Below are 12828 nucleotides of genomic sequence, written 5' to 3'. Positions count from 1 at the left end.
TAAGTCAGAGACAGGTCTCTGCACTGATGATATCATCATCCTTCTCTAAAGGTCAACAATTATTAAGCTCACTGGCAGGGATGCAGTGGAGGCTGGCCTCGAGGCCACAACTTTCCGGCCTTGGCCCGAGTCAAATGTAAAAAGTCTATGGAAGAAGATTTCCTCCAGCAACCTCGTGACTAGAAAGTAGAGGCCTCTGCTACATCTCTGCTCACTGTTGAAGCTTCTCACCATCCTGTTCCTAAGTTTGCTCTTAATTAAACTTTCAAAGATGATGTTCAACTACTAAGTAGCAAGTCATGTCCAAAACCCAATCCTACAAAAATACAAAACCAAAACCTACACAACCTTCACTACAATTCCGATGGCTTTGCTGGTCATGAATGTTCAAACCCTCCAGACAAGCCAACATATCTGGAATTACAATCATCACAAAACTTCAAAGATGACATGCTGTACATCTGCGAAATAGTGACCAACATGTCCTAGACCCAATCCTACAAGAACTTGATTTTGTGACTCTCGAACTGCCAAACGAAGCAGGTAGTGTTCAGACCATCATTACGATTCTGATGACGTTTCCAACATGATGTTCAACCTCTGTAGACAAGCCGACATCTCTGGAGCAGCGCTGACCATAGCTTCAATCCTGTAAAACGATAAAAATAGAGGAAATAAGAATATGTGTGAATTGACCCATTGATCCACAATAGAGAACAGCATACAGATATCAGGAACGTTCATACAAGAAGAATTAAGTTCATCAACTATGCCTTACATGCAGAGGACGATAAAACTGCTGCCAATTTCAATATTCACCTCTCAGAAAGCAAGTACTAAGGAGGGATATCTTTCTCTATAACACACATTCCAATGACGGTAATCAATGTATGAAACAAGGAGATGTTGAATTTGATAACATTTTGTCGCTTAAAAATTTGTCCATTTTCAGGGAGTCTCCCCAACAATCAAGAAGACTTGGTAGCCATGCAGTTATATGCAGACAACATTTGGCGAAGATTTTGCACCCACTGATTACTTCCAATCAGACGTATAGCAACATACACATTTTTTGTGATTCATCATCGATCCTTGAGATTTTTACTGGCCGCACAGAAACGTTGTTAGGGCTAATAACGCATTAACAGAGGCCATGTTACAATCGGTAATATTGCAGCGATGCCAAATGTTACAACAATGCATTACATACATATTAAAATAACTGTTTTGATTTCACAATCCAAAAGATGTGACTGGGCTTACTGTTAGGCTAACAGTGTTTTGGTGTGGCCAAAAATTATCATTCAATACACTCCCACCAATCCATAGTGAAAAAAACCCAACAAAGCAATATCAATACAATACAACTATTGTGATTTATTCAATTCAATGTTATTTCTCCAAATGATATGAGCACTGAACAGTATTAGAAATTGAGATTACTCCAAACAAGAAAGCCAAACTGATCACAATACCCCATCTATTGTATCTAGACTGAGAAGTTAAAAGAAGGCAATCCACAAAATATTCAACCTTTTTGTATGTCCGACCCCATTTTTCTCAAGTCTAACTTCACTTCATGAACTGACCAAGTCATGGTCCTTTGAGAACATTACAGACTGTCAAAAGAAGGTCCCATATACATGTATAGGGGGTCGGATGTACATATTTTATGGAATTGCCCCTCAAGGGTTATGGCTGGTGAAGTGAAATGAATATAAATTGCATTGTTTTCTACTCAGTATTAAGCTCTTACTTTGGTTTGAATTCTTGCAATGTTTGTAAACTGAATGCTCCTTTCCTCAGAGACTCCACACACACGGCAGCAAGACCCAGATAACAGCTTGTCTTTAGACGATTGTGAGCAGGACATTCCCACCTATAAAGGAAGAATAAAAGAACAGAAGATTGATAATCAAAATAATATTTGGTTCTTGTATAGCACTTTAATATCATTTACCAACATCTCCAGGTGCTTTCATAAGGACTTGGATATCATAACAGTGGCTCTGGCTTTGGGAGTTAATTTCATATAACTAATTATTACATGATACTACATGTTTGAACAAAATTTTATGAAATAAAATCTTTCTAAAAAGAAGTGCAAGGTCCTGTTATCTCGAAATTGTATTTGCAGTTCATGTACCAAAACCTATGATAGAAAAAAATACTTATGAAGGCTGGACAGATTTGATCCATGGAAATATGTATTTTTTGTTTAAATACAGTGAAGTGCGATATGTTGGAGTGGAGCGTTGTGGCCCAGTGCAGAGCTGCCAACCTGAACAAGAACATTTCAGTATTTTGAAAGCTGAAAATCAGTATTTTGGCGAGGAAATCAGTATTTTCAAAGAAATACCATAGAACAACACATAAAACTGAAACTTGAGAAATCAGTATTTTGCATGAAACCATCAGTATTCTTCTCATTTTTCAGTACTAAATACTGAAAATCCGTACTACGTGGCAGCTCTGCCAGTGGATTAGTCTCCGGACTTTGAAACAGAGGGTTGTGGGTTCAAATCCCAGCCATGGCATAGTTTCATTCAGCAAGAAAATAATCCACATTGTGCTGAACTCAACCCAGGTGAGGTGAATGGGTACCTGGCAGGAATTTATTCCTTGAAATGCCGAGCGCGTAAAAGCTGCTTGAGCTACAGCCAGGGTAATAATATCCAAGTCCTTTGGAAGCGCATAGAGACATAAATTCGTAATGTGTTATGCGCTACACAAGAACTGACTATTATTATTATCATTATTGAGTAGTGTTGGGTGGTTGGGAAAGGACTTGATCATACAGGAAAAATACATGCTGAATAGAAATAAAAATTTGGTACAGCATCATGGTGTCTTGGGACTAGAGAAATCTGCTTGACTTTAATAGGCAAAATTAATGCATATTTTACATATTCTAATCAGAAATGCTACAACTAAGCCAGGCAATTATTTGATGTATGGAAGGTGCAATTTTGCAGTCTACTGTATTGTGGAGGTGCGACAGCTCAGTCGGAAGAGCGGGGTTTCGGATTCCGGTGACCCGGGTTTGACTCCCACTTAAAGCGCAATTGCCCTTTGGTAAGGCATTCATCTTCATAGCCAGGTCCCTCGGAGAGGACCTTAAGCCGCTGATCCTCTGGTTGCTTGATTTATTACAAGCATTCATGCTTTCTTAGCAATCAGGAAAAAAATCACCTTTTACCATATGCTTTAATTATCAACATCAAATTCCAAGAAATGCATGAGCCATACATGTATCTCAGTCTTTTCCACTGGAGGCCAATGCACTCCTACATGTAATACTTGCTGTTAAAGATTACACAGAGCATCAATTATTCTCCTTTTCAGCCAATTAGGCCAATTGTCCAATGCAGCTATTCAAAAGATTTCAAAAAGGCAAGTCTAGATCAACATCACAATAAAAGTTTCATCCTATAGAAAATGAATCCCCAAGCAAACTACTGTGGAAATGTTTTGAAGATTATTTGTAACATTAGGATTAACCATCCCTACAGTAAAGCCTCATTAAATGCATTAAAACCCCCTACTGACCACCAAACATTGACCTTTATATTCATAGTAACAAGTTGACCTTTTTATGAATGTACACAAGACAACCTGTATTATGGATGCTCTGTTGTTCATTTACAGCATATGATGTGGGCCAATATCTTCACACCTAAGAACTGAACTTCGGATTAAACATGAATTTTGTCAAATTCAAAAGAATTTCAGTAGATACTGTTCTTTACATTCTTAGAGAAGTGTGTTTGAGAATAAGAACTTATAGTCACTAATTCTTATGTCAAAGTTGACTTTTGTTTGAAAATCCAATCTTTAAAAACAAATTGTATGTCAAGTGAATTTCCCTCTTAACGAAATTATACTTACACAGGTAGTTTGTGGACCTGTTGCCAGGCAACCAGAACATATCTCATTGCAGCATCCCATGCTTTACACTTCACAAAATGGCGGCCATGTTGGATGCATTCTTTCTGTTTGGGCCAAAAAAAGAGAAGTTTTTTAAGAATTTAAATGTTGGTGGACGATGTCATCAGCTCTCTCAGTTACATAGTAACCAGTACGTGTATGTATGACTAGTGAAAGTTGAAAATATCATAACTTGTTTATTATCTCTCATCAGATGTTGGTAATTAACTAGTCACTGATTATACTTGCTTTATTTTCCTCTTTTCATTCGGACCAACTTCCTGCTGGGAGGAATTGACCTTAAAATACTTTCAGATATTGAACAAGGATTGAACAAGTATTTAAAAGCAATGCCAATTGTAAACATGTTTAATAGATCCAGATCTGACACAGGTTTACCTAACCTTGTGAAATTGCTTGTGGTGCCTATAATTAGGCAGTAATTAGGCAGTAATTTTACTGGATCCTATTCAAACTTATTATTTTTTTTTAGATTGGTACCACTATATAATGGGTTGAAATTTTTTTTTTGTAAATTATTGCAAGTTTTTAACCCAAATAACCCATGACATCTTTCAATTTTAATTTCAAAATTTTGGCAAAAATCATTCTTGTCATTTGGTTGGCCACTTTATTTGCTCTCTCAATAATAACAAAAAAATCCAATGCTTTTTAATATATATTAATAATACATTAATACATATCAACATTAATATATCAATATATATTAATACATTAATATATCAATATATTAATATATCGATTCAAATATATATTTGTGCCCCTGCCCCTCAAAATATATTTCTACATTCAGCCACAAATTACATGTAGCTACTAGCTAATGCAGCATTAACTCAACAGTCAGTTTGGACATGCATATTGAAATTCCAAACTGAAATTAGTCCCTTCATAACATCAATTTAAATCAATAGCTCTTTCCCTCACACACACACATCACATAGTTTTCTATCAAGGGCTTCGAAATACCTGCATTACATGTATAAATCTATCCCAGCTATTAGGGGTTGTGTCATGAAATTATTCCATCAACACATCACACAATGATGAATGCTTCACACAGTTCTTGGAAAGTCAACTTAATCCCTCTTTACATCACTCCCATTCACCAATGTCCAGCCTATAAACAATGGCTGGCATGGGCTCCCAACAATTCTCCCTCCACCTATTCACAGATGACCACCTCTGGACAATGGTCATCCAGATGACTCAGGCCAAGGTACAGTGTTTGGTCAAGATTAACAAATGACCTGTGTGGATTCAGAAACTCCTACACAGTAGCTGCAAGGTACCACTGCTAAATGCTTTGAACATTGGCCATTATTGTCCTAAGCTGAGAGACTTAACTTGTTATAACAATTAATGAGAATAAAAAAGGGGGTGGGGGTGGAAAATGAATGCTAATACCTCAAAGTATCAGCTACATTTCTGTAGCATGGCAACGTAGTAAAGGGGTAATGAATACCCCTTTACTACGTTGCCATGCTACAGAAATGTAGCTGATATTCAGATATCAAAAGGGAGACCGTTCCATCTATTATGTCAGCTGGATAATTTCATATTTTTTATAATTTCACACCTTTTTTGTTTCTACAAAAATCAGAAAAAAATTATTTCTTTCTGATTTTCTCTCTCCCTACTTTTGAAGATCAATTTTTATATGGAACCACCAACCTCTTCAAACATTTCATCTCCAAGATATATGTTATGAAGTGCAGATCAAAGTGCAGTATTTGTATCTTTTCTTGGATCAAATCAACATATGTGATAAATGCTATATTCTCGATTTAGATTGCAACATATATAATTACAACTGGAAAAGGACTTTCGGTTCGGACAAATTTGAGCTCAATAACTTGGGCCAGCCTATAAAAACATTTTGAAGGATGATTATAGCAATAGTTTCCCTATTTTCAAACTGGAGTGTTCATCACAGGAACAAGTAGTTAACATTTACTCAATTTTACTTACCTTGAATTTGATAATGTGTAGTCGGACCTGTCTGTATGTGAAAGCACTACGCGATGAGCTTAGTCTCTGTCGTGGCATAGCCCTGTAGATATTATGGAGCAGTTCACATATTTCTTCCTCGCATGATGATATATCGGGCTCCGGTATTAAATCTTGAAGGTCCTGAAAAAAGATGAAAGATGAAGAAATACATTCGGTTTAGTGCCGTTTAAATAATTTTGTACTAAACCTACAGTGTACTTTTAAAATGAAGGAATGCTTGGCCAAACTGATCAAAGTAACTTTTGACTGAAACTTCACCAGGGCATTTCACACTGTATGTATCACTGCTATATTGAGGGGGGGGGGGGGCTTGCCCCCCAAATGTTTCATGAGAAAAGAGAATAAAAGGGAAAGAGAGACAAAATTGTCATTTTTACAAAAATTAGATTTTTATAACAAAAGTTTTTTTCTGACACACGTAGCTTGACTTCAACTACTGTCTACTATCAATTCATCTTTAAAAAAAAAAAGAAATATTGCACATACAGCATCATGTCTGACCTCAAAAAGTTATGCTACTCCCGATTATTACTTTATAGGTCAGAATCACGAAAAAAGAAAGTACCCTGTACCTCTTCAAGATCAGGATGTTGTTTGATCAAGTCGCCAATGACTGTTGCAAGCTGATCGGCCGTCAGCGCCCTCAACCGTTTCACCAGGTCAGCCGATGACTCCCTCCTCTCCTTCCTCGCTTTCTTAGCCCTCCGTAACCACGAAACACTCTCCTGTAGGATACTCTCCTCTGCAGAACCAAGGTGGCTGTAGTAGCCCGACGATTGGTTGATGTTGCGTTTCCGTGGCGACGACCGGGGCGATGATCGGCAGGGTGAGGAAGGACCGGGGGTGCTGGACATCGGGGGTTTGAAGTCATCAAAGGTCGGCGAGACTGGGCGGTCAACATCTAAAAAATAATTTAAAGCAATGTTTTACAACATTCACCCTTTCAGAGAGAATTTACAGGGGAGATCTTTCTCGATTACACAAAATCCAAAGAAAAAAAATCAATGTACGAGTCAAGATGTTGAAAATATGCAGTTTTTCACTTGAAAAGCAGAGAATTTTCAGGGTCCCCTTGATAATCAGGGAGACTTGGCACTGTTTGTAAGTTAAGAGCGACTGGTGATTCTTTCTTATGGTAATTGATATTCACCATAAATGTTAATTGGTTATTATTTAGCGCATAAGAAATGTTCACCAGTCATTCTTAAAGTCGCTCTTAACTTACGAACAGCTTTATGAAACGGCTCCAGGTATAAGAAATAGACATTGGCAACAATAAAATGTAAACTTTTTAAATTACTGTGTATTTAAAACATTATAAATATTCGAAAAAAAAGACTTATACTTTTGAGTTTATTTCCTTGTCTCCAGTATACAAAGATTCAGGAGTCAGTAATAAGAAAAGACGGAGGATGGAGGAGAAAAGGATGACGAGTGAACAACTTGAGTGATTCCAAATTTCAACCACTTTATCAGAAGTCTAAATTATTGAGGATTTCTGTAAATTCATGATTTTATATCAAACTTGCATAACTATCGGTTAATAGAAAGACTGTGGAAGGGAAGGAGTTAACCAAAGGGATTCATTACAGGGGCGGATCAAGGATTTTCCAAAGGGGGGCACATTTTCCCCTGGAAAATTTGACAAGTAAAAAAAAAAAGTTATCAGTATCATCCGAAATGAAAGGTCATTTCGTATTTGCACCTAAGACAGTGGAGAATATGGACCCATGTTTAAGGCCAAAAATTGGGGTCATGTTTAGGGATTTTCCAGCATAAAACCATACCCCATATTTAGGGATTTCTTCCAAAAAAGCGAACAATGCCAACGGCACATTCCAGTGGCACATTCCCGTATGCCTTATTTTGTAAGTACCCCCCCCCCTGGACCAAGGTTTAGGGCTCAAACCTTGGACCTCAATATAGTCTGTAGGCCTAGACTGGATGGCAAAACATTGAGTTGAGGAATCCCATATTCCCATTTATGGCATGCATACTTACCAGGGTAAAGCTGTAGTCTTCTTCTGGTCCTGCCAGTCGCATAGAGATACTGGACCGGGGAGCAAAACGGTCCCTCTCCACCCATTGCATGGATCGGGATCCTAGGTGGACGATCAGGGCTCATCGTGATGATGGTGGTATTCCCCGATCGCATTGCTCTTCCAATGTTAGCATCACTGTCAACTGAAAAATAACGGGAGAACAATTGTAAGATCGAGTTTCAGAAGGTCTTTAACTAGATTTAACGTTAGCTGATACTTCCAGAGTTTTGGAGATTCCCGACTGATGCACTTCATTGGATTTGATCAATCTCTCAAATCTCACTTAACCAAATCTCATTCTCCGGTTAAAATGACTTGAGCATTATTTAAAGCAATGATCTTTTTCATTCTTGTATTTGTGACACTCACTTTTTCTTTACTTCCATAGTTAAGTCAAAGACTTTGTTTCTGTTGTAACTTTTCAACTTATACATCTACTACTGTTATAGACCTAAAGCTTCGGTCTCTGTTTTGTTGGTTGTTCAGCTGAACTCCGTTGGCTTCACTCACCAAATACAGAGAAGTTCTAGCACGATCTGTACAGGGGACTCAATGGCCATATGTTTATGTACTTAAGATCGGATAAAACGGGGAAGTGAATTTGCGCGACAGCCAAGGTAAGTCACTTTTTTTGTTCCTTTCAACTTCATTTTTCTGTTTTTTGGCAATTAATATCAAGAGGGAATATAAATTTGCATTTTGGTCGCGTTAATTTTCAAAATTTTTATTCATTAAAGACAAAAATTGAAGAGCCCCGACGGGGGATTTTGCAATTGCATTGCAAGTCCCTAATGGTGGCTGCACGATAGCGAGCCATCTGTGTACGAGGAGAAAAAAAAAGTTAAATGTTTAAAAAAACTCCTCGAAACAGACGGCTGCCAGCTGCCCGTCTACTAGTACTACTGTAGTTAGTGTTTGCTTTGTCTGAATTTTAACTTTAAAAATTATATACTTGACCTAGGCCTGCTTGGCCTTTGCCAAAGCCCGGCTTTGCTTAATGCCTTTATTTGTAGTGGCCCATACATCATGGACTGAGCCCACCAAGTCTTGCTCTTATTTTTAAATGGGCTAACTTACGGAAGTTACAATAACTTTTTTTTTATTTACTCTGACCCTCTGTCTGTGATTCTTTTATTCTTATTACTTATTCTACTTACTGCTTGAAACAGGTAGCTCCCGTAAGACTTCAGGTCTCGAGTTAGGATCAAACCTTCCTGGAAACATCTTGAATGCAGCTCAGGCAACAGCTTTTCCACGTCTAAGTCATGTAAGTGAAGAAAAGAATGAGATCCTTCGCTTCGCCCAGCGGTCAAGCCGGCGGTGAATGAACCCTGGACAACGACGGGGTCAATAAGCTAAGTTCAGGCAGCAAGCCCCCAATCGGAAACCTCAAAAATTATATTGCTTAACATTAACAATCAAACAACCATTGTATTCTCCTTCACCTAATCTTGATAAAGCAACAGTCGTAAACAAATATGTGGAATCAACGCAGTTTTAGAGTTAAATCTTGCCGTTAACGAGACCCAATGAGCCGCCAAAGTTCATGCTAAAAGGCCGATCTTCTATCCAGGACCATTCATTGTGTGTTGTCACCAAACAGCGCTAGCGCGGGATATAATGAGAGGCAGAATTTCGCGCGGGAGTGATCTTCAATGGGGTTGGTCAGCGCTTTGTCGTCATGATAAATATGCAAATTAATTACCCAAATTTCTTTTATAATTCACAGTTTTTGTCACAAAATCGTTTAATTATGCAATTCAATAAAGAAATCAACAATTTTTGAGGAATTTGGTATCTTCGAATATCGTATAGATTTGTAGATATAAAATTAACACGCGTTAAAAGAATGAATATCTAATGCATATTCAAAAGTTTAAAACCCATTTTGTGAATATCAAGTAGGGTGGGGAGGGAGAGGTGTGGACTCCGCGGAGTTCTCGGCAGAATAAAGGCCTACTATGATAATAAGAATTTAAAAAAAGTTTAAAAGAATGATTCCAGAAATAGATCAATTCATTTCAAGGAATGTTTAAGGATATATAGAACTCAAAAAACGAACAAAAATAAATAAACAAAGGCAAAAAAGAACATCTTAAAAATCTTTGCCATATTTTGGGAAATTATATATTACTACACTTTCAGTGTTGATCTTGCAATGGTACGTGAAAGTACTGAGTAAAGTTTCGCAGTTAGAAACAGCAAACTGCACCTCCGTATGTGCATGGATGTCAGTAGGTTGCAATGATCGTCAAAATCGAATACCCTAACATCCATTATTCTTTCTTAATCGCTTAGCTCGTATGTATAAACAAACAAGACTTTTTTTAAATAATCAAATTGACATCGAGTGCAAGAACCACCCCACCTCCTGAAAAATGATTGGAATTAAACTTTGAAGTTTGTTGTTGGAAAATCCTTATAATAAAATATCTTGAAATAAACAAATATTTGTTAAGGTAAGTCAACTTGGATAAAAGAGAGCGAGAAAAAAAAATAAACTAGCATAATGCAAAATATTTCATCAAAATTGGATGTAGAATAAGAAAGTTATGACATTTGTATTTCGCTTATTTAAACTAAGGTATATATCGTCGGCCTTATGCCAAAAGGGCCTTAACCCGATTTTAGGGGTTCTGAATATTTTATAATAAATTTAACACATTTCATGTAAAACTTAATAACTTAACACGTTTATCGAAATTGTCTTCAAAAGCAAAAAAACGACCACAAACTTTTGATTATTAGAGAGGCCAAAACCTTTATAAACGCCATTATCTCGGAATGGCCAAAAGCAGTTAAGGCCCTTTTGGCATAAGGCCGACGATATGCACAACTCAGTAATATGCAAATGACAGAGTTGATAATATCACTCACTATTTTGTATTTCGATTATTGAGTTATACAATATTTCTTCTTTTTTGTTGAAGATTTGAAAATATTAAAGCAGACAATTCAACAAATAATGGCAACTTTACGGATTCAACCTATGATTTAAATTATATTCAATGAGAAAATAAATAAATTTCGCATTTTGTGTAATAAAATACAACATGAATAGGCCTAATGGATGAGTGATGTCATTTCAATTTACCAACCAGAGTGTACACGTATACTGTTCATGTGAAATCTGAAAATAACTTTCCGACTTTGATGAAATATTTAGCATTTTCATTTTATTATCTATTTATTCATTTAGTTATTCACTTATCTATTAATTATTTTTTTTATTCATTTATCAATTGATTATTCATTTATTTGATTAATTAATAAACTAAATGATTAATATATTTATTCATTAATTTTATTCATTCATTTATTCATTTTTGTATTCAGGGCCTCGTCTTACGATCTTACGATTGACCCTAACCTTGCCTATATTGAAATCCATCATTTTTTTTCTACAGAAAATATTAACAACGTATTTTTGTAAACAAAGAGCAGGCTGAACTGTCAAGAAAACAGTGAATATGTAAAATATACATCATATTTTTATATCAAAGAAACATTTTGAACAAACAAACGCATTTTAGATGTTTATGTTGCTGGCTTTCCATAGTTGTGGTCAATTGGACCAATCGTAAGTCTTTGTGAGACATGACCCCGATCAACTACTAGTATTTTATTGAGGGTGGACTTGCCCTGTCAATTTTTAATATAACCCCCGACCCCCCCCCCCAAAAAAAAATGGACCCGAGAGGAATAAGCTTCAGATTGAATCGTACGATACTCGTTCATGGAGAGCGCCATCACACTAAATAGATTTCACCAATCACATGGTACACAACAAATATTGTCATTTTGGTACTTCTTGTATATAGTTACTATACAGTAAGTATGATTTTAGAAAGAAAATATTGATTTGAATAATGGTGTCAACCCGGAGGTCATAACAAGGTGGATACTGGCGTACAAATTATGTGGGGGTATATTGGTGACACTAACATTTTCACGACCAAGAAAAAAAAAGGGGAGGGGGATATCCAAGGAAATGGAATGAATTAGGCTTGTTATTTTCTGATTATTTTTATTTTCATTTTTTCATTCCAAATAAACATTTACTTTCTCCCATTTTCATAGGACATTATTTCAATATAAATTATACTACTATATTTTAATTATAGGGGAAGGCGGGGTAAGTTGTGACAGTTTTTGCTTTTTGCATGTTAGAATTGATATGATTAATAACCTTGTCGAAATAAGTACCTTGCCTTGAAATTTAATTCTTCTGAAATATTTTCCACCTTTATATAAATTTCTATCCCCACACTGAAAGTCATCGTGACCTTTGAAAAAAACGATGTCAAATGGCTCAACTTGCCCCATATATGGGGTAAGTTTGAGCCACCTTCTGGGGTAAGTTGAGCCACAAAAACTATGTACAAAATGTATGGGGGGAGAACCAGCATGTCAAATTAAAAAAAAAGTCTTTTCACTTGCTAATTCTCTATAAATACTAACATCCTGTAAAAGGAAAAGAGCAGTCATGTAAATTTGCTCCTTTCAGCCTGCATTTCAATCGATTTTTATGGTTTGTTTGTTTTTTAAGATACATTACCATAGGAATTACCATGGCTCAACTTGCCCCATGCTTTTTGGCTCAACTTACCCCAGTCCGAACTTAGTGCGATAATTTTGTATCCACACATTTATTATGCATCCATGATATAAAAGACTATGACAAGAATGAAGATCCATACCTAGACTAATAATGTTGTTATCATGTCTTTATTATATTTTAAGACGTGTCTTTATAAAGCACTTATCTATTTCACACTCTTTTTTACTTATTTGGCTGAAATTCACATTTTTCCCTCTAAAAAAACTA

At 36.3% G+C, this 12828-nt stretch overlaps 1 protein-coding gene across 1 annotated transcript; it reads right to left on the bottom strand.

Moving 5' to 3' along the window:
- Positions 1–216: 216 nt before the first annotated feature.
- LOC121420131 (tethering factor for nuclear proteasome STS1-like) lies at positions 217–9601 on the bottom strand. Its single transcript, XM_041614668.1, has 7 exons — positions 9158–9601; positions 7960–8142; positions 6531–6859; positions 5917–6078; positions 3889–3992; positions 1757–1879; positions 217–649 (listed from the first exon to the last, which is right to left on the bottom strand). Exons 1-7 carry the CDS (start codon positions 9222–9224, stop codon positions 562–564), a joined length of 1056 nt encoding a protein of 351 aa, XP_041470602.1. The 5' UTR covers positions 9225–9601; the 3' UTR covers positions 217–561.
- Between the last annotated feature and the right edge of the window lie 3227 nt (positions 9602–12828).

This window comes from Lytechinus variegatus, chromosome 8, assembly GCF_018143015.1.
Source record: "Lytechinus variegatus isolate NC3 chromosome 8, Lvar_3.0, whole genome shotgun sequence".
NCBI classification, from domain to species: domain Eukaryota; kingdom Metazoa; phylum Echinodermata; class Echinoidea; order Temnopleuroida; family Toxopneustidae; genus Lytechinus; species Lytechinus variegatus.
This window is presented reverse-complemented; position numbering and strand designations above follow the sequence as displayed.